Below are 22,745 nucleotides of genomic sequence, written 5' to 3'. Positions count from 1 at the left end.
TATCCAACCAAAACTGATAAAATTCTAATTCCAGATCCTATTCCCATGAATCAAACGGACCCTCGACTATCTTATGCTATATCAAGAGTGATGTCTTGTGTCCACTAAAATCCAAATACTAATTGATGAAATTGGGGATATAGGCCGATGAGCCAATTGTTGAGACCTGCTCTGCCCCACCCCCCGATAGGCTGGAGCCAATCTTCTGATATCAGTTATAACAAGAAGGAATGATAAAATGCAGCAATGGTCAAACCTAAATAAACCGTGAGAGCCTCATGCGACGACTCATCAGTGGTTGTCTCAAAAATTCGCCACTTTTGAGTTTTGAGTCTCCAACGTGATGATGGATTGATGACCCTTCCCCCAAGTATCAATATGTAATGTAATAAAGAAAGAAAGAAAAATCCTTTCTCCATAAGCATAAGGCACTAAAGCAGACGCTTGGCGTGTCGGTGTCGGGCAGTTTTCTGTCCCATGTGGACGTAGAGCTAAGATCTCCTTCCGGAAACTACTTGGGTGCTGTACCCAACTGTCTTTACTTGGCGTAAGGTGCTACGGCTTTGCTGCTTCAACTTATACAACTTCTCATTTCACTCTTGTACATATCCCAGACCCCACTCTCCCTTCTCATTCATTAAGGAGTTATTATATTTCATCTACCTCTCAAAGACTCAATTAGCAATGAAAGGTAATCTCTCTCTCTCTCTCTCTCTCTCATTGTAGAAACATGTTCATGGACTGATCATCAGTGTTCTTTTTTTCACCACTCACCAGCTTGATTAGAAGCATTTGATTTTTAGTGCCCAATTGGTTTTCTGGACCCTGTAAATGGGTGAAACCCACTGTTTTTTTTTTGTCTTTTAATTTTGATAAACAGGAATTGGGGATTTGGAGGGGGGGGGGGAGAGTGTTCAAGTCTTGTGAGTTGCATTGTAGCTTAATTAAAAGGAAATCTCCCAAACTAGTGCAATAACCAGACGGTCAAAAAAGCTTCTGCTTGGTGAAAGGTACTGATACTGTAAACCAAAGGAGAGATGGGGTCCAAGCATGACCCAACATGATCCAGAAAGTTTTTCAGGCCCATCAATTCAAGCATTATGCCTCTGTCTTTGTTTCATAGCACTTGATATTGTTTGTGGACCATAGGGCATAAAGGTACATAAGTAATGAGTCTTTTCTGATCCACCCAAAAAAAAGTAATGAAGTTTCTGCTTTATTAAATCTCTCAGCTTTATGGGTTTTAAGTTTAATTAATTGGGTCATACTCCCAATTCCCATCCCAATATTGAATATCCCATCACATCTCACATGTGTGCATACAACAGTCCATCTCTCTTGATTATCTCTAAAGTCTAAACAGATCCTACTTGCCCAAAGAAATTACAGTACAGACTACATTTAAAGCTCGCTCAGCTCTCAACCAATTCATTCTAATTTCTAATCTAGCCCACCGTCAATTTCCCCAAAATCTTAAAGGAGGGTTGCATTAACAGCAGCAACAGCAACTTAGCAAGCTTCCCCAAAAGTGTCAAAAGAGGAAATTTCGGCAAGACTCGTTGTGAGAATGAGAAAGCTACTGGGTGATAGTAATGCTACAAGCATGACACATCACGAAAGTTTTCCAATTGACAAGGAAAACATGACTAAGCGACAAATGGTAATGGTAATTTCAGTTTACAAACCAGTTGCGTTTCGGCGTCATTTTTGGATTGATTGAAGAAAAAAAGCCCAAAAACCAGACCAAGAACCCAAATGTTAAGGAAACAAATCCAATTTGTCTTTAACATGTTTTTGGATTTTTTTTTTTTTTTTTAATTCAGTTGGGCAGCCCTCTTTTGCATTCCCAAATCCAGACTCCTAGTCCTAACAAACAAAACCGAAATAACCAATCAATCAACTCAACTTTCCCATCACGCCTTCTTCTCTTCACCGACATTTGAGGCCACACCTTCCCCCCTCTCTCTCTCTCGGTGGGTACGACGAAATTTTTGAGCTGTCTTCCCCCTCGACAACCAAACACAGAAACCCAGCAAGAAATAGAATGTTAATAGAAAAATGATTTTAATGGAATCTAGCAACGGCCCACCACGACTAGTAATGGAGAAAACTACTACCAGCCTGTTTCGTAATGTAAACGTTGGCGTGTAGAGCTTGAGTACTTTGCTTCATCCTTCATGCATGATCAAGCCATGGTGGCCCGCTGATCCCAAACCCGTCGACTCAATGCAGTAATGCACCAATTATTTTCACTATTTTTCGCTTGGCAAATTCAACCGACTCTTCTTCTTTTTTCTTCGTTTTTAAGTTGAAGAGATACAGTCAATGATTGAGTGATCAGAGCCAAAGAGACAAAGAGACGTCTGATCAGTGGGCCACCATAGTTCAGAGACGCGTATGTATAGTATAGACGCGCAATAAGTTATCTGTGTCTATACAAGAATCATCGACCTATGATTAAATGATTATTTAATTAATTCCTGTTTTATTATTTATTATTTGTTGTTGTTATCGGAATTTAAAAGAGAGATGGGCAGTTTCTGCCATCTCTTTCACGTTGATATTGGTCCTTTCTAGAGAGGCACAAGGAAGCGTGATAGCAGGAAGATGCAACATTTTAAATCTGAATTGAACGACTCCTGCTCCTGCTATCTTCGTTCCTCTGTTTCTGGGTTCCTCTCTCTATTCTCACTCGGCCTCCAACATTGAGTGATCAGAGAAGAAAAGAGACCAAAGAAAGAAAACACTTCTCATAAAAGATGGCTGACTGATATCTTTACATTTTATTTTTTAGCTTTCTTTGAATACATGTATTGTACATCTGTTTGGATATATGTTGATATAATAAAAGTAACGCAATCTGAGCCCGCAATTGGGGTGGTCTCTGGAGAAGGGAAGAGATAAAAGAGAAGCTTATGTCTAAAGCAAGCTACCCTTTTATCTGCTCTTCTCCCTTTTTTGTGTTTTGCCTCCAAAGAAAAGAAGCAAAGCATCTCATTCACACACCACCCCCATTCTCCTTCCTTTTCTCAATGTAAGTATCCAACTTTCCTTTCTCTAGAATTCAGCTCCCTGACATCTCATTTAATATTGATTTCATCTCTCCCTGCAAAACCCATCTAAAGCTAAGAATCTTGCTCAATTTCTGTCCATTAATGGGGTTAAATTCGTCTTCGTTCCTGGTGCTTGAGTTCCCACTTTGCAACACTAGCTTTTCTCCTTCAACTATGATTTTACTAATGAGAAACCCAGTTACAGTTAGGATTCTTTTGATTGATTATCACGTTAATGGTGTCTAGTTGCATTTCTAGTCGCTGGTGTTGGTCTCTTGAGTTTCGGGTTTCTGTTTTCATTCCTCTTCATTGGTTTTTCTTCGATTTGCTCATTCCTTCTTCTTTTTCTTCTTAATAGATTTTAGAGCTTGTGAGCGATTCAGTTGTGTTCTACCCCTCCAATGTCCATTCTTAAATTCTTTTTTTATACTTTAACCTGCACTGATTTATCACGAAAATTCACTTTCAGAGTTTTGACTCATATCAAGTTATCGTCGTTTTGGGTTGATAGGCTTGGAATTGCAGAGTATTTTCTTTTGGGACAGGGATGCTTGTTTGATTAACTGGTACTTGCTTTTCTGGTTTCCATCAAATTCGTACATTTCGTAAAGGTTTCTTTTCTTTTCATGGAAACAATCAAGATGTGACCATGTTCTGGTCTGGGAAGTTTATCTTCGGTGTGTAAATTGTTTCATTTTTTTATTTTTTTCCGGAACAATTTCTTCGTAACGTCTTCTTTCCTTTTTTCTGTAAATATATTTTTTTATTTGTCTGGGTTTCCGTTAAACTAATCCTGTTTTAGAAAAATTAAGCATTTACATAACATAAAAGTATTAGAGGTAACTCCATGGATTTCTTAACAGGGGACTCAAACAAACATTCTTGGCAGCCAGTCATGACTTCTGACACAACCACCCCTAGTTATTGGTTGAACTGGAGGGTCTTGCTCTGTGCTATTTGGCTATTGACCTCCATGGTATTAGCATCAGTGTTAATATGGAAATATGAAGGTTCTGGCGATTCAGAAAATGACAGAAGACAAACCCGACGACGAAAACCAGGGTCTTTATATGAGGATGAAGCTTGGAGGCCGTGTTTGAAAGACTTGCATCCCGCTTGGCTGCTGGCTTATCGCGTTACTGCGTTTATTGTGCTTTTGGCATTGCTCATCGCCAATGTCATTGTTGATGGGGGTGGCATATTTTACTACTATACCCAGTAAGCTAACTCTTTTGCCTTTTTTTGCTAGCTTTATACTTGATACTACCATAGAAGTGTTAATCAAATTTTATTTTCGCACTGTTTTCAAAATATGTGGAGTATCAGTGGTATGCTTTCGTTTTTCTTTGCTGGAAGTCCTGTTTTCCTGTTCATACTGCTGAATTTTTGGTGCAGAATGGTCCATGAATCTTGTGACTGAGTCGATCATGTGTGTTCTTTTGTACTTGTTAAACCCCCCTTCCCTGAGAAAAAAAAAAGAACAGAAAAATTGTTTCGTTTTGTAAATACAGAATGGTTAATTAAGCTGAATGTCTTTGCTGATCAAAAAAAAAAAAAGCAGGATAGCTCATTATGAAATATAACTTCAGAAAGGGGTTTGATCTTCAAGTATCTTCCAAAGAAAACATTCATTTCAAAGGTGTAAGAAACAGCTTCTAAACATTGTGATGGACAACACCTTAAGAGATCTGCGTGTAAATTATATGTACATGAAGACTTCTATCTCTCATTGCTTGGAGTGCCTCATAAATTTCTTTGAATCATTTTTATTATTTGAGGGATTGCAGAACGACCTTCCACATGAAGTATAATCAAAGATCAATAGACCATTTGATATATTCATTACTAAACAAAGTTGTATGTAAAACTAGGTTTCTAATTAAGTATGGAGGGTTAAGTTTCTTATCTTTTAACTTTAGTGTTATGATTTTGGGTGCTTGCAGGTGGACATTTACATTGGTTACCATATATTTTGGGGTAAGCCCTTTAACTCTGAAGGACCTATTATTAATAAACCCACATTCCTTTTCTCTATGTTTCAAACACACACACACACACACACATACACATATATCTGCTTCTATGAACATGAAACGCCTTTTCCCCCCTTTCTGTTCTAAACTTATTCATGCATTTTGTATCTATTTATCTTTTTTACTTTTTATATATATGTTGCTTATGGCTGCAACTCCCACTTGTAGCTTGGTTCATTTCTCTCCACTTATGGGTGTTATCGATGCGACAATAAAGATGGTGGTGATAAGATTGATCATTCTGGTTTAGATATGGAGCAAGGCACCAATGTGGCTCCCACACATGGGGAGAATACAAATGCCATCAACATGGCAAAAAGGTCAGATGTGCAGGAGGAAAACCATGTTCACCGGCCTGCTGGACTTTTGGTTTATGTTTTTCAAATTATTTTTCAGGTAAGACCTCTCCCCAAGAATCAGTCAAGGTAGTGATTGAGGAAAACATAGGATTGAGTAGGACACATGAAGTGTGCAAAGTGTAATTCCCATTCATATACAAATGAAATGAGGTTCCCCATCCTGTTTTTATTATACCTGTTCTATGTACTAACAGATGTATGGATAGATTTTTTAAGGAATTTTTTTGTAACCATATATATTAGGCCAAAAGGAATGTCTATCAGTTGCAAAGTGGGAATTGTGGTGCACTTCCATGGTTCATATCTAGGAAGTCTTCTAGGTTGAATGCTGATTAAATTTGTTGGCCTTTGTATTATCTTATTATGGTACTACCCCCTTTAATTCCTAAATATGATCCTGGGTTGGGATACAACCTGAAAATTTTCTATTCAAACTGAATAATTTGAACAATATTGTATGACACTGGTGTCTGTTAAGCCTATTATGCTGATATATCAATTAGGCCTTCTGCAAGAAATGCATTCACTTGCAAATTTAAAATTTTTCTTCTCATTTTTATTTTGATAAACAGATGAGTGCAGGTGCTGTGATGCTCACTGATTGTGTTTTTTGGCTCATCATTGTTCCATTTCTAACCATGAAAGACTACAGTCTGAATTTTGTAAGTATCAAGTACAATTAATGGTTCAATTTGATGTGCTTGTTATCTCCTTTCCTGAAATTGTATTTGCTCTACCTACATGTGCATATGCTTCTAGTACCAAATGGATGCAGAGAACTCATCATTTTTTATATACATTTAAGCCGCCACTGTGAAAGAAGGTTTTTTTGGGTTGAAATTGTAGCTCCAGTGAAGTGTTAAAATTTACATGTAAAATTTATGTTTTTTTCATAAATCTTCAATTATTAGTCTAAGATGATCTTTGTGATAGTTAGCCAACCCAAAAAAGCTAATTTACATGCCATAGAAAGTGCTGAGTGGGCAGCTTTGGAAATCCATTATGGAGACAAGGGGACATATCAATAGTCTTATTGATCAATATCAAAGGACATTAAGAAATGATCCACTTGTATACAGAATTTGTATTATTTCACTTACCTTTCTCAAAGTACTTGGAGGCATTAAAACCTCACCTTTTTGGCTCACAAGTGAGTTTTAGTGGAGTATTCCTCTTGCATATTTAAAATAACACATCTGTGTAGAATTAAGTGAACGAGTGACTTATTTACCTGGAAGCTATCATGTCATGAATTTGGTGGCCAGACAATTGTAATGATTGTTTTTTCGTGTCCTGTAGAACTAATCACTTTAAGAACATTTGACTTAAAAAATTTAGATGGAATTTGGAATTTTCTTTTTGAGTATCATGAAAAAATCTTAAGATTAAAAGTAAAAATTTTAACCATATTTTCCATGTTCTTGTACATGTATTTTATGACTGAGCAAGTGTGCCATTGCCACCTTGATCATGTCTCACAGGTCACAACCATACCTTTTCTTTTTCTTCTTTCCTTTTCTTAGTGATTAATAATTATGCCCACAAGTGTATATGTTAGTAAGGGTGCATCTGCTAGATTTTTCTTTTCTTTTATCATGTTATTTGGTGAATTATTCTTTGTATTTGTTTGTATTTAATTACTTTGTATTTGAAAAGTAATTCTTTCCTCATGTGACAGTTGCTGATTGGCATGCATTCTGTCAATGTTATTTTGCTGCTTGGGGACACAGCATTGAATTGCTTGGTAAGTTGCAATTCATTCATTATCTGTTTGCTACCTTTTTTATTTAATTTAGTAATTGTTTATCAAGTTATTTTCTGATCCGTGTTTTTCACTTTTCAGCGGTTTCCTCTATTTCGGTTTGGATATTTTGTTTTGTGGACAGGTATATATGTCATTTTTCAATGGCTTGTCCATGCTTGTATCTCAATTTGGTAAGTTGGTTTCCTGTTTTAACCTTTGGAATCTGAGACCTTATAAGCTCCATTATATGTAATGATAATTATCTTTGTCGTAGGTGGCCATACCCATTTCTCGATTTATCCTCCTCATATGCTCCAGTATGGTATGTAATCTTAAGTTATCACAATTTTCTTGAAGTACGGGAGAACAAACTTATCTATGTTGTATATCGGCTAAAGGAAATGCTCTTTTATCTGTTGTGTCATTCTTGATTATAACCATGGAAAATGATCCAGAAAATATGCAAATGGTTGAGATTACCTGACCAGTGAAATATTTGGTTCCATGGCTTGTCCAAGGGAAACAATCAATTGCTTAGACAACTAAACATTGCACAAGAACTAATATTCTAGTAGTTTGTTTGTATAAGATTTTCATGACTTGATTGCTTTTATGTAATACTGTAGAATGAAACTTCATAATTCACCTTACAAAAAATCCTTTTCTTTGATGTTGTTCGCAGGTACTTGTCAGTGGCTCTGATGCATATCCCTTGCTATGGCATTTTTGCTCTAATGATGAGAATGAAACATTTCTTGATGTTGAGATGGTTCCCTCAGTCCTACCAGTGTATTATGTAAATAGCTGTTATGGGTCTCATGCTATTCCTTTATCATCTCATGGTCTCACAGCATTAAAGGTGGGGCTTCATCAACACAATATTGATTGTCAAACAAGGCCTGTGCTCCTCGGTGAAGGTCAATGAAAAATGCTGGAAGGTTAAAGATTATATGAGGGTCATTAACTCGACAAAATTCATTAACATTTACTGTAACACTATTGATCATATGAGAAATGTATTTTTTTTTCAGAAACATACAAATGGATACTCAATGAAGGTATACCTGTTTGTTTCTTTTCTTTTTGTTTTCCTCCTTGCCTTTGGGAGGATAAGAATTTTAGTGAAGATCACATTTGTTACACCACCTTTTCCTTCCCTTTGGGAATATAAGCATTGTGCTAAGCACATAACTTCTTGCAGTAAATAGATGTTCTAATTCCTAGTCTATCCATACATCCTTTTAATGATTGTATTATCTTTGGACTTGAAGGTTTTGGTTGCGCAATGAAAGACCAAAGACAATGTTAGTGCTCAATTTTGTGGGTGACTTAGTAGTCCTTGTATTATCGTATTATAAGGCCAAAAAATGACTTGAGATAGTGAGGGATGATCAGAGGTTCAAGAGAATATATACTTATCACCATATTTTATTAGCACTTGGCTTTATTTCCAAATGGTATATTGCTCATCAATGAATAAGCTTCCACCAAGTTTGATGGGTATGTGTTAAGTAATCCTGGACCATAAGCAGTGGGAGAGAATGAAACATTTAGCTTTTAGAGAGGCTAAGGCATATAGGCTCCCACATTGGAGAATTGTTGAGGTGGATTCCTAGAAGGGATAATACCTTAGCTTATCTATTTTTTTTCTTTTTAATGTGCAGGGATATTCCCCTTTCAACATTTAAAAAATATGTGTGATGGTACCTAAATATTCTTATTAACGCAGCATGTTCTGTTTGTGGGTTCTATCATCTTTCTTGGACCAAAATATTCATTCAATTAGTTTATTTTCAGATGGCCAGAAAATAACTCTAGAACATTATAGAAGAAATGCTACACAGATTTTATCAAATGGATGAAAGCGGAAATAATCGGAACCCTCAAGTTCTAAACAGATGAACTTTGTCTTAAGACTCTTGGAGGCCTCCTCCCTGGGTTCAAATGGACAATATCTAAGATCACAGGGAATGTCTGTAACCTGGACTTAAGTACCACCAGCATTCTAACAGTATTGATGCCCTATGTTAGCTTAGGTTCACTTTCCAGGTATAAAGTTTATTTTAATGATAGAAGAAGCTATAAATTTGTAAAGCAAAATGGTCACATTGGACCTTTCTGTTCTTAGGCAGAAAGCAACTTTGTCTTGGAAGAGGGGACAGGGGAGAGCTTAAGTAGCTATTTACTTTGTAAAGTGATTTAGTACTAGCAGAGTTGTTGCCTTCATTCGAACCTACTATAACGTAAAAATATTCTATCAAATCATATGGTCAAAAATCAAAATTAATAATTATGGCCATTTTTTTTACAGACAATCCGTATGTTTGTTAGTGGGCCCCCTAAATTGTGGGCCCTAATCCGTGCCATGTACATAAACCATTAGGCTAGCAGTTAAAAGCACCCAAGCTGAACGTCTCAGTATTTTGACTCAAGCTTTTACAACAATACTTTTGGTAAATTCAGAAATCATTAGAAATATATATATATATATATATATAATATCAAAAATTGATTATTTCATATACATATAATTTTTTTTTATATGCTTAACTTAATTGATTATTTTATTTACAATTTCAATTTTGCAAAATGGACTTGAATTAAGCCAGAAAACCCAATCGGAACAGAATCCTACATCGGATGGGATTTGGTCTTTATTAGTGGGCCTCACAGGGACAGCCTATTAGCTATATTTGGTGAAAAATCTAATATTACACTCCGAATCTGCTGCTCACAAACTGTTCCCATATCCCTACTCACAGAACACCACAGCACTATTTTCAGTTTCACAGCCTGCTAAGTAGTTATTACGTTCATTTAATCCTATTTTGTCTACATCAATCTCTTTAGGGGTGTTCTGTAGTGTGGATGAAAAATTGGTGGGAGGTGTTTTGTAGTGTGGATGAGAAATTGATGGGTGTGGACTGGTCCACACCACACCCTATGGCAAGGGCCAATCCACAATTGTTTTGAACTGTGGACAAATTGTGTAGATTGGACCAGTCCACACCCACAATGACATTCTGTAGGCGTGGTGTGGACACTTTTTGATTCCATATATCTCATATACATTTATGAATGATCTATACCAACATTTTAAAAAACAACCCAGAAATGGAACCGTTCTGGCCACTAGTTTTCGAGTCAACGGTCTGGCTATCCGATTCAAACGGATGACCCGTTTTGACAAACAAATTAAAAAAATAACTAAAAATAAAAACGGCAAAAAAACATTGAACGGGTCAACGGGTTGTTGACTTTTTTAACGATTTTTGGCCAAAAATCAGGTTTGGGGTAAAACAGAACCACTTGCCTAGACGATTCTCGGGCTGAACGGTCCAATCGTCTAGGTCAACGGCGATTCAAAAACCTTGATCTACATACTAATTTTTACATTTTACATGATAAATATATTGAAAAATCAATGAATTAATATTAACCAATAAATATTATTTTTTTATAAAAACAATAGTAAAATAATTAAAATTTTAAAATATTTAAAATATAATTTTATTGATAAAACATTCAAATTTAAAAAAAATAATAAAATAATTAATATTTTATTAACAAAATTATTAAAACGTGAAACAAACAATAAGGTAAGTAGGGGATCAAAAATCAAGTGTGGACGATCCCCAATCACGAGATTTTACCGTGGATGAGAAATTGGGGGTGTGGATGGGACCTGTCCACGCTATATTGAGGTGTGGACAGGACCCACACCCAGCCGAACACGACCAAATCCCGCCTTAAAATTAGAATTTTAAAATTAGAGTTTGATCGTATATCAATAAATCGTTTCAAGTAGTCTGCAACTCACTAGTATTAGAGTTTTAAAACTATCCCTTATTGCATGGTTGCTTCTGCAATAGTTTTGATCAATTATCTGATGGTCTTATCTGCTTTCCTCTCCAAAAACACAATTATTTGGGTTTTGTTAAATACTAGAATATGTCTTATGAGAATACTGATTGATACTTTTCTATCTTCAGCTTATTGAAAGATGTTTCCTGGGACGCCTTTCAGTTCAGCTACCCGGCTGAAGCCCAAGTTCAAGAATGAAGAGTTGTATCTGTGCAACCTTTTTCTTGTGCTGCTTCGATGTAGGGCAATCCACCATGGTTGATGAAAGAAAAGTAACAACAAAAGCGAAGAAAGATAAAGAAAAATCTCACATTCCAATAGTTTCTCACTTGGATTACATTTTGTTACAAAAAAATACGCCCCCTCACCAAGAGAGAGAGAGAGAGAGAACAGAAAAATAACAAGCATCTGTACTCCACATTTTCCCTTCCCTACATATAAAAAATGGCCATCTGTTTATTCCACTAACTACATCATAAGTGCAACAAATAGGCTCCTGGTTTCCATTGGACTTACGGTATCTAAACATTAAGCAATACGGTACAAAGGTATATTGCAATTTCAAACGATTAGAGAGAAGTGCTTGGTAAAGAACCCATGAGAATGACTGGGTTACTGTTTTTAGGACTCCACGCCTTCTCTTGCTTAGCTTTTGAGAACAGACCAGAGAGTAAGCCAATCGGGGATGTGGGACCAGACTTCCTTGCTGATAAATCCAAAGCTCCATCCAGTTCATCACTGGTCCCATGCTGCATTGTTTCTAGGGGCTCAACGCCTTTGTCCATTTCAAGATACGCACCACATCGGCATCTCTTAAGCTTTTTAAAGCAAACTTTATGGAAAGCTGTTTCACAAGAACTGCATCTTTCTATCTCACCTTCCTGCTGATAATTGTAAGAGCAAAAGAAACTAGCTACAGTTATTAAAAGGAGAATCTGATAGTTTAAAAACCTATTTTGGCCAGCAAAACAATTCCAAATGAGAAGGTCTTGAGATAGGATCTCAAGTACTAATACAGTAGCATCTGTATGCTTCAGTTAACAAGCCTTGTCAAGATGAAGTTGCACTTCTATCCATCAAAAAATGTTGCACTAGGATGGATGGTACATGATCACCCATATTTATAGGAGATCTGTCCAGTGAAGTTCTATCGACAAAGCTCTAGAATTAGCAGGACATTCTCCTTGAAAACTAGGTTTTATTGTAGCCTGGGAATCACAACCAGATAGATCATAATACTTTGTATGTGAACCCGATTTACAATAACACTAACTACAATAATATTATAATAGAATTCCTTCACACCAATTCAAAAAATACCCACCTGAAAGGGGAATATCAAGGAGGATGGGTCTTGACAAGCTTGTTGAGCACCACAGGGAACACCCGCATCACAACAAATGAGGCATTGCTCTGTAATGTGCTCTAAGATCTTATTGGAGACACACTCTACAATGACTGGGAGTGCTACAAGAGTGGATATACAACAAGAACATTAGAGGGGAACAAAAAAAATAAAAAGAAAAACTTCAAATCATATGAAGTAATGCATACTTTCATATACATGCAAGTCATATTGGAACTAACAGTAAAAAGAAATTCTTTTTTGGTTCCTATTAAGTAAATGAAAAAAGGGTTCTTATCCAAAGCTAACCTGCAAATGCCCCTTTGGAAAGGTCAACAAGATCTCGGAGTGCAAAAAAATCATTGCTTTCAACAAGATATCTTCGAGAACCCAGTCCTCTATGGATTGATCTCTGGAATGGGCAGTGAACATATGGAAGCATAGCTGCTATTTTCTTTCTGATACCCATAATATGGAGCAGGGCAGGGACCTTTGAAAACAGAAAAGGATTGACTGCACTGACGCAAAGCATTGGCTGCAAAAAGAAAATTTATTTAAGAGTATGTTACTATAGTGACCCAAAATATTCACATTTCACTAGAAAGCTATGCATGATATTGATTATTCATCAAGAAATTTAAGGATCTTCTTTTATCTTTGCCTCAGTGCACTCATGTGGCACATCCCAGCAACAGAGGGATATGATGTGCATTAATTGATACATATTCCCTTGTAGTTATGTAGACCAATAACAAGATGATCTAAAGATAAAATGAAGTTGATCCAAGAAAATGTTAAACAACCTGGATGCTTAGGATCATCCAATCAGCCTATTTTAGGTTCATTACAATATGATCCACATAGTAAGGCCATCAATCATGGGCCCCCTACACTCTATATACATGGCATGCTGGTGCACATCAACCCATCAAGAAAAAAAGGTCTTTCAGTTGGGGATAAGTAAATAAGCCCACATAATAACACACTTCAATGAGTATATATGTTTGTCATTCAAATATTCAAGCTAACATAACAACATCAGTCCATGCCACTGTTGTTTCTTTCCATGAAGGTAAAAATTTTACTTCACAATGCAGTCAACCATGATAAATAATATCAACCTCCAAATTACCTGGTCATATATAGACTCCAGATATGATTTAGCGAATTGAGAAACTGGATATTGAGTAAAATCCCAGAAATGCAAGACTTTAGCTGGGAGGACTGCAGTTTCATTTGTATGGCAAGAAGCACAAAACAATTGACCAGTGTATTCACATAGTCGAGGCTTTCCCCACCCAAGGGTTTGTACAAATTCTCGCAATAGATTCTTCCCATCATCAAAGTACCTGTGGCATCCTGCACAAGTATAATGCTGTGCTTCCAGCAACTGTTTCATTGACTTGCGAGGCATGTTTTCCACAAGAAGTGATATAGTCTTCCCTAAAGTGGAGAATCTTTCTGTACTTGTATCTCTAGTGAATGAAGTTTTTTGAAGCACCGGTGAATTTAATGGGGAACTAGGAAGGGATTTTTGAGGGGATAAAAACCAGATCAAAGGACCTAATGTACTGGATGAGAACCCATAGTGCAGAACAGATCGTAAACATTCTTGGATAAGAGTACTCCTCTCACTGATAACACTGGGAGAAGCATTCCCAAATATCTTTCTGGACTCTCGTTCAACGTAGGACCAAGGCTCTGGAAGACTCCAACCCTGATCAGTAAACAAAGTTTTTAACTGGCGATAAAGAGTATAAAAATCACGGTATCGGCGTTCAACTTCCCATTGATCCTTACCGCTCCACACTCTCAGCTGATACACTGTATATTCCTTCACTCCTACCAGTCTTTCCCCAAGTGAAACTTCTCCCTTCTTTTGTTTTGCACCAATTACTTCAATGGCATCAATTTTTAGTGGGTTCTGGATTAATGGGTATGCAAAATTTGTGCCAGATGTGGAAGCAGTTGAGCTGCCATCTCTAAAAGACTGAGGCGACCTACTGGTGAACCTTCTCCCGGGAGACTCACCAGAGTCTAGTAAAATTTCCTCCATTTCAAGGACAACCTCATCATAGGATTCATTCGACTCTAGATGCCCAACCTGAGTCAAAGGACATATTAGAACATTATCAGCTAAAGTACTATAGAGGTTTAACAAATATATGTTTGAGTTGAGGAAAAATAAAGATACTTGGGGTTCCGCGATGCAAGAAACAGTTAAAAATATGAAGAACACAATAGCTTGATCATCATAGTTAGGTCCCCATGTCAAGTCTAATAGAAGTATATATATTTAGACCAAGTAATCCTACAAGTATGATGGGTATTCTGTTTATAACTATATTCATGTAGAACATAATCACCATTCATATTTTCTAGCCAATAAAACTTCCCCTAGGAGAGTTTGATTTAATCAATTTTCCAAATGATAACAAGTATAATGAGTTGGGCTGTCTGCAAAACAACTTTAAACTCAATATGCCACTACCTACAAATTGATATCTGTTAACAGTAACAGGAGAAAATCTTGCTTCTTGAATTAGAAATATTTGCAACGCCAGTTGGTTTTCTGTAGAAATTGTAACACTCAAGTGCAATATAAACAAATCAAGCAGTGAATCATCTCGCAGTAAACATTCAGGACTCATTGGACATGGAGACTCAACTAGGGCTGAACTAACGGCAGTCCTAGAAGGTATAAGGCTGGCTGAGGCCCTTGAGTACAGAAATTCATTAGTGAAAGATGACTTCCGTGTGGTTGTGGGCAGGCTAAAGGAAAACAGCACCAGCTCTAGAAAATAGAGATATGATGAAGGAGGTGAAGCAGTTGGCTGTGGAATTGAGAACAAGGTAGAACTAGATTCAAGATCAGTTAATGGACTGGCAAATGGCTTAGCAAGACAAGGGGTAAATGAAATCACAGTCAACTGTATTGGGGGGAGGGAGGGGGTACTCTCTCAAGAATGGTGAAGGGTCAATGTAGAAGTACTTAAAAGGGGTGGCTAGCATGTGCTAGGCCAACAGTTTGGGGTGCTTGGCACCTACGTTACCTAGAAACAATAAAGACATGGTTGGTCAGTGTTGATACGTAGTTTACAGTGACTTTACACTAAAATATTGAAGTATCCAACAACATAATATGGCACCTTTGTAGAGGTATTTGGCTATCATAGCTTGGCACAAGAATGTATTAAAAGTATTCTTTCATTGATTTTATTAAAAATTTCTGTTGTTACTGGTAAAAAACCTCCCAATAAAAAGCCCTGATTTTCTGTGGGGGTGCTGGGCCCAACCAAATTGCTTTCACTGTGAATACTTTAAAGGGATAATAAGGAGATAAAGCAAAAGGTAAACACAAGAGAAAAGGCCTGACAAGTCCATATTGGATCCTACCAAGTTGCTTTAACTGGGAACACCACTGAGGGATGATAAGGAGATAAAGCCAAAGAAGTGAAAGACAAGAGAAAAAGTCTGATGACTGGGGCCACATTTAGTATTAGAACTATTTAGAGTCAAAACAAACCCTGAACTAACAAGGACACAATAAGTTATAAATTATAAACATCATTTGACTAAAGACAAACCAGCTGAAGAATGAGGGGCATGGTAGACTTAGCTCACTTTTGGTTTCTAGTGATTGGCAATTTTGTGAAGGTTAACCCTCTTTTACTCCTCCAAGGCCTCATGATATCCTATTATCATTAATGTTGAGCCTCAGATTATTATTTGCTCTACAAGTGATAGTTAAATGGGTTCTTAGAGAATCATTCACCCCAATAGGTAAAATCTTCAGCTTCCATCCTTCATTCTGCTAGGCTGTGAATCAGCAAACTTGATGGTCAATAGTCTGGCTAGAGCCAAGGCATAATATCTTGTATAGGAGATGGAGATCATCGTCACAGGCATAGTGTTGATGTGATGTATTTCAGCATCTATCTTTTTTTCTCATTATTAGTAGATTTCCCTTCTGTTTCAGAGCCTTGGCTTGCTATGGGTTCTCCTTTGTTGGAATTGTCAGGCATTCTACTTTCACACATTATTTGTCCTCTTGAAAATGCAATTTATCACCCTTGCCCAACTAATATGGACTCTAATGCTCTAAAGCAAAATGATGTTTCATGACTAAAAACCAGAAGTTTTGACCCTTTTTTCCTGGCAAGGAGCCAAAAGTTTGAAGAGTCCTGATTTCATTCTCTTCCAAGCAACAAGGCTCCCTAAGAGATGTATTTCCTAAGCAACACTAAGGGTACACTGGTGAGACCAAAATCTAGCATTGCATGTCAATTTAGAAGCTATCAGAATATACAAATATTATTGAAAAATAGGTAACAATTAAATATAATCGGCACAATGGCATATGCACATATTATTATTTATGAATAAGACCTATTTTATTTCGAGTTAAATTCCAGGTTTTACTTGTAAATAATATGTTTGACTAGTTGAAAGGAGTTTCTGTCATTAGTCTCGGAACTATCTTAGTGGGGTCCACCTGGTTTTCTGTTCCAATAAGTAAGAGTTCTTTAAATTGTTTTAGGTGCAAAAATGAGTCAAATAAACAATTGTTAAAAAAAAAAAAAAAGAGGCAAATAAGGGCTATCAGACCGCCAATGTTAACATGTATTAAACAATACAGAAGAGCAAGATGAATATTTTTTAATAGAAAAAGTACAAATGTATTTGTCAAAAAGTATCTTACCCTTGTACATTTCATTTACAAAAAGTTTAGTTAAGGCTTACTTTAGTTTAGGATGAATGATCAAATGACAACAGTAAAGATCTTAGTTTTCTATCTTTTGTATCTTATTGTCTTAAATTCTCTGTTCTTAGTCTCCTATCTATTTATATCCTTCGATTTTTTTTTTGGTTGGTAATTTCAATCTTTGAAATCATGCTTCTGTTTCTATTATTTTCTTAGATCTCAAATCTATATGGATTTATTTTCTGCATATAATCTGTTAGAGAGCTATTGAACCCTCCGGCACAAATGTATTGATTCCCATATAAGGACCCTACAGTGGACACTGATACGGGAAATAGGATGACAACTCTTCATTTCTTAAGATCCCAAACATGGACACAGGTACAGCTATCCCATTTTATGCTTATATCATGCCCAACTATCTGAATCATATGATTATATCATGCCTTTATTATCTAGCTTTTAAAGCTAAATGTCATTTTTCAATGCTTACATCTTGCCAAATTTACTTAAACTAACACATACAAATATTTTATAGTATGATGATTTGATAAAAAAACCATATTGCACATTCTAAACGTGTTGATGCTATAAACAATAATCTATAAGTGTCCGTGAAATATCCACTTCCGTTCCAGGTACACATTTTGTTGGACACCAGTAAAAGGACAGTAGATTTAGATATTTATTTTAGTGTATTTACAAAAACATACTTCCTAGTCTTGACTTACAGTGCAACTGCAGGGTGGAAGGGAATAAAGGCTCAAAATTATAAAAAAATTGGTAATGCTAATTATCAAGGAACCAAAAGATAGAAGCTAGAGAACCAAACCACAAATTATTTGGTATATGAAAACATAAGTATGGAGATTTTTCTTTGAATATATAAGAAGCAAATTAACTGACCTCAACAGATGTCAGATGGTCTTCAACCTGATCTTTTGAAATAGAAGAATCTGCAAGTATTCTATTTAGGCAGGTTTCCTGATTAATATCAACCATAGGGGAGTGAGCATTTGGTTCATGGTCTTCCAAAATTCCCGCATCTTTCTCCTGAGGTGCCTCAGTTGAAGAGGAACAAAGTTGGTTATATGAAACATCAAAAAGAAGGTCCAGCTGGTCTTCCAAAAATCCTGCCTCTTTACCTTGAGGTGCTTCATTTTCAGTGGAACAAAGTTTGCTAACAGAAGCATCAGAAAGAGGTGCCAGTTGGAGTTGAATTTTTGATTTCTCAACCGACACACTTTCTGAAATTCCAACCTCATCATGGCTGCTGACTTCGCCACTGTTTATACATTGAAGATTCCTTTCTGCACCATCATCCATGAGAGTTGAACCTGTTTCTATTGGAGCCTTTTGCAATGGAAGATCCTTCTCAGAAGTTAAGACATTCCTGGCTGGAGTTGAACTCTTGCATTTTGCATACCCTGTTGACTCATGCATATCTTCGACTTGATGACTAGCCATAGCTATATCTCTGACACTTTCTTCTATCTGTGATCTACCGAAAATTGGAGAGCCAATGTCACCAAGAAAAGTGGAATTTAAAAGATTTCCTTCAGTTTCTTGATGCAGTTGTTCCTGAGGCCTATCCGGCAATAAAGGCACTAAATTGATCTCATTCATAAGGTTCATTTCTTGTGTAAACTCATCCCAATCATCTGAACCAAAAGCCACAGCTGAGTTCATAAGCAATGGATTTTCATTCTCAGTTTTGGTTTCCTGCCTAAATTGTAAGTTTCTTCTACAACTGGCACTCTGTTCGTCATCCGTTCCAGAGTCCAACATTGAACTATCATCTTCTGAAGGTTCATATCGGGATGAGGTGTCCTCTTCTTCTGGTAGTCTGTCAATTTCCCTTTCATCGATTGGAACATCAAATGCTGAAGTTAAGCTGTGGAAATGATCCATGTCAGTGTGGATTTGCTCAGTAGAATTATCTTCACAAGGGGAAGGGTAAGATGAGATTTCCTCACTTGATCCCAGCAAAGAATGTGATTCATTTACAATTCTGAACTTATTTAAGTTCTCATTATTTTCCACACTAATAATCTGTTTGGAGGTATTATTTTCAGCAAAGCTTTGCAAGGATCCCACTTCACTGGGACCATTTGACAAAACCAAACCTTCACTATTATTCCCATTAGAGGTACCCGTGTTCGATGAAGCATCAGCACCTAGGTTCCTGAGTAATTTCGATGCACTGCCCACCTTCAGCATTGCTAAATTTTCATTCTTAACTTCTGAACAAAAATCTCCTACTTCCGTGGCACCTTCCTGATAAGTAAGCAAAGACTTTGATTGGTTTTTGTTCCTCGATAACACCTTCCCTTCTACGGAAACCCCATTCTCGATACCCATTTTTCCTTTGCAAATTTCAATGGATCCATCTGGTAAACAATCAAAATCTCCCAAAGAGGCACACCCCCTGTCCCTAGAATTCCTCCCAAACCTTCCTCCGAAACCAAAACTCTCCAAAAGACGATCCTCCCCGTGCCCCAAACTTCTCGTGGAGCCCGAATCAGAATCAAGAAACTCATTACAAGTTCCAAGGGAACTACACAAACTCGTTGTCCCCATAACTGAATTCGCACTGCAATATCTCTCAAATTCCGACTCTCCACAAGAAGAATACTCTGATGAAGCTGGCGAAGCAGCTTCTAAATTCTGATCCATCCAGGGCGGAAGCTCATCAAACAGATCTGGAGAGGCGGCATCCGATGAATTCTCCCGAGTTCCCTCTCCATTAATCATCTGACACTCAAAAATATCCGGTCTTTAGTCCAAATAAAATAAAATTCATAGAAAATTTAGGCGATTAAAAACACAAGTAGCACTTGATTCAACTAAAATCGTTTTCTCGATTGATCATTCACCACTTAATAACCAAACCACGAAAACCGCTGACGAAATTCCTTCTAAGATGGGGTTTATTCCAATATTGTTTCTTCGCAATAGATAACGATACAAAGATCGGGAAGTTCATGAGCAAAGACCCAGAGACCGAATTTTAGAGATAATGAGAGACAAGTAGAAAGAGGGAAAGGATAACGAAGATAAATAAGTAAATAGAGAGAGAAACTGACCTTCGTAATCGTTTCTATTTTCTAAAGGTCTGCAACTTTGCACAGTTCATCGGATGAATTTGCTCTGATTTATGCAACTCCACGTTCTCGTCGTCCCGAATGTAATAAAAATCTAAAATCCGCCATGAGAACGAATAATCAATAATCCAATCACGATCAGGGCGTTTAAAAGAATTGAATTGATGGTGGATCAAACGGTATACATAAGCGACTCACCAAACCTTAATCAGTGAATCACTATAAGGAAAGAGAGTCCATTCATTCTTCTGCTTCTGGGGGTTAATTATTTAAACCGCCCTGAATTATCTGATAATTACTTAAGGCAGTATTTGGTTTTAAGGAAAAAAAAAGAAAGGAAAAAAAGAGGGGAAAAACATAGAAATCTTTATGTCCTTTACGAATCTTAAATTAATTTGAAGGAAAAAGATAGGAAAAGAAAGGAATGATAGAAAATCTATACAAAGTTTGTAAAGATTTTTTTACCGTTTCCTTTTTTTTCATACATTTTCCTTCAAACCAAATATAACTTAAGGGCCTGTTCATCTGCATCGGCGTCTTGACATTTGAATGCCTATGATAAGGGCATGTTCATTCACACTAACTTTCCTTGGTAAGATTAAATCTGAATGTCAATTTCTGAAAAATAACAATTGATCATTTTAATCCTGAATATGAAAATGTTTGTTATACTAATTAACATTAACAATTAATTAAATGAATATAAACTAATTAATAAACAACATAATTGATAAAAAAAGTTATAAATAGTTAAATACTTTTAAAGAGTTAAAATTGTAACAAATATTTAAAATATATAAGTACATAATTATTAATTAAATAATTAACTACATATTGAATATTAATTATTAATTATTATTATTATTATTTAAAATAATACTTATTAGATATCTTTTATAATTAATTGAAATAATGAATTATTGAACAATTGGACATTAAACAAATAATAGAAATAACCATTGCTAAATAATAAAGTAAATAAATATGTAAATAGATAATACATTGATAAACAATAATAATAATTTATAAATATTACTTCATTATTATTATTATTGTTGTTGTCACTGTCGTAGGGTTCTCAATTTATAGCATACGTAAGAGGATGAACCTTTTGGGGGCAATTTTTGGAAAACAAAAAAAAAAAAAAAAAAAGTTGAATCCTTGAAAACCCAAAGGTTGTGTTTGATTGCAGTGCATTTTATTTGTACTAATACAAATGTATGGGAATGCAAATGAAAAAAATGCAAATTCTGGTTTAATTTTGTTTTGGGTCTTATTTTATTGTGCTTCAAGTCTTATTTTACTTCATTTGTGCTACAATCAAACAAAATGTGATAAATTTTGAAACAAAAATAAATCATACCTTGCATCGAGATCATTTACACTACCATGATTTCGCATCAGTGCAAATAAATTTGCATTGTAACCAAATACAGTCAAAAGGTCAATTGGAACATTTAGGCCTTGTTCTCTAAATGGTAATGATGGATATTGTGGACATTTGTGTGCTACTAATAAATAAATAATAAAATGTAAAAGTATGGACATGTCCAATGCAGATTTCTGATTTCCATTGCAGAGTTATAAACAACCCACGCTCTACGCACCAATGACCGCCCATAAATTGACATCAATTCCGAATTGGCACCTACCCCAACAGTACTTTGAGCCTATAAATTCTGACCCTGATCCATCATTCTCCCTTAATAAAATGTACAAAGTGTGTTTTGAAGACAAGTAATAAAAATATTGCAACTATGATGTCTAAAGTATAAAAAATAAGAGGTATTAAGCATCTATTTGGCATCGTTGCCGTTGTTCTAGAAAACGGTGACACATCTGTTCAGCAAGAAAACACTGTTGTATCAGCAGCATCAATGCCAAACATATACTAAAAGAACGGAGTGATATCTGGAAATTTTTACTTTTAAGAAATATGATATTGTTGAAAATAAAACAAAATGACAATGCCCAAGCATTAGGCTGAAGATGTAGCAATTTTCAAAAACATTTGATATCACTGCCACTTCTACTTCCAATGTTTTAAGTTGTCCATACAAATTTTATGACCACAAATGCTTTGAGTTATCAATATAACATTAGGTACTATTGATGCTTCTTCATGAAACTTCAAATTTGATATTTCTACCATAAATGTCAACCCCTAATCCAATACATATATATTTTTAGTGGAAGTGGTCATATGTAATGTGATAATAAAATTCCTCAACAATTTGTTTTGACCAACACATAATGTGAAATTAGAAGTGGCCATATACAACCAAAAAACTGTCTCCATGTTGCTTTGTATGAGTTGTAATCCATGTGCTATTTCCTCAACATGCAATGATGCAAAACTCAATCATCATCTTGATGGAAGTAAAGTAACTTGTTTATTAGTGGACCCTGAAGTCCATTCTATGGATGGTAGGTGAGGGCAAAATTAGATTTTTGAAAAATTAAAAGTATCATGTGATGTCACATATAACATGTAATATGCCATGTTAAAAGTGTCATGGGGGGTCCATTAAGAAAATG

General features: G+C 36.0%; 2 protein-coding genes across 6 annotated transcripts; one reads left to right on the top strand and one right to left on the bottom strand.

Moving 5' to 3' along the window:
* Window positions 1–555: 555 nt before the first annotated feature.
* LOC104591416 (uncharacterized) lies at window positions 556–8,312 on the top strand. Of its 4 annotated transcripts, none has more exons than XM_088904056.1 (9): window positions 556–691; window positions 3,917–4,271; window positions 4,997–5,030; window positions 5,255–5,482; window positions 6,018–6,107; window positions 7,124–7,189; window positions 7,289–7,380; window positions 7,464–7,511; window positions 7,872–8,312. In XM_088904056.1, exons 1-9 carry the CDS (start codon window positions 685–687, stop codon window positions 7,987–7,989), a joined length of 1,038 nt encoding a protein of 345 aa, XP_088760182.1. In that variant the 5' UTR covers window positions 556–684; the 3' UTR covers window positions 7,990–8,312. The 4 variants fall into 4 exon arrangements, with proteins under 4 accessions (XP_088760182.1, XP_088760183.1, XP_010248522.1 ...); XM_088904057.1 differs by lacking the exon at window positions 556–691 and adding an exon at window positions 2,206–2,395; XM_010250220.3 differs by lacking the exon at window positions 556–691 and adding an exon at window positions 2,651–3,034.
* Window positions 8,313–11,348: 3,036 nt separating this feature from the next.
* Window positions 11,349–20,447, bottom strand: LOC104591417 (Phox (PX) domain-containing protein). Of its 2 annotated transcripts, none has more exons than XM_010250221.3 (6): window positions 20,190–20,447; window positions 18,010–19,857; window positions 13,531–14,502; window positions 12,708–12,933; window positions 12,378–12,520; window positions 11,349–11,937 (listed from the first exon to the last, which is right to left on the bottom strand). In XM_010250221.3, exons 2-6 carry the CDS (start codon window positions 19,855–19,857, stop codon window positions 11,623–11,625), a joined length of 3,504 nt encoding a protein of 1,167 aa, XP_010248523.2. In that variant the 5' UTR covers window positions 20,190–20,447; the 3' UTR covers window positions 11,349–11,622. The 2 variants fall into 2 exon arrangements, with proteins under 2 accessions (XP_010248523.2, XP_010248524.2); XM_010250222.3 differs by having other exon boundaries at window positions 11,349–11,934.
* Between the last annotated feature and the right edge of the window lie 2,298 nt (window positions 20,448–22,745).

This window comes from Nelumbo nucifera, chromosome 4 (assembly GCF_055504915.1).
Source record: "Nelumbo nucifera cultivar China Antique chromosome 4, China Antique-T2T, whole genome shotgun sequence".
Lineage (NCBI taxonomy): Eukaryota > Viridiplantae > Streptophyta > Magnoliopsida > Proteales > Nelumbonaceae > Nelumbo > Nelumbo nucifera.
Note: the sequence above shows the minus strand (reverse complement) of the source record. Positions and strands in the feature narration are given on the sequence as shown.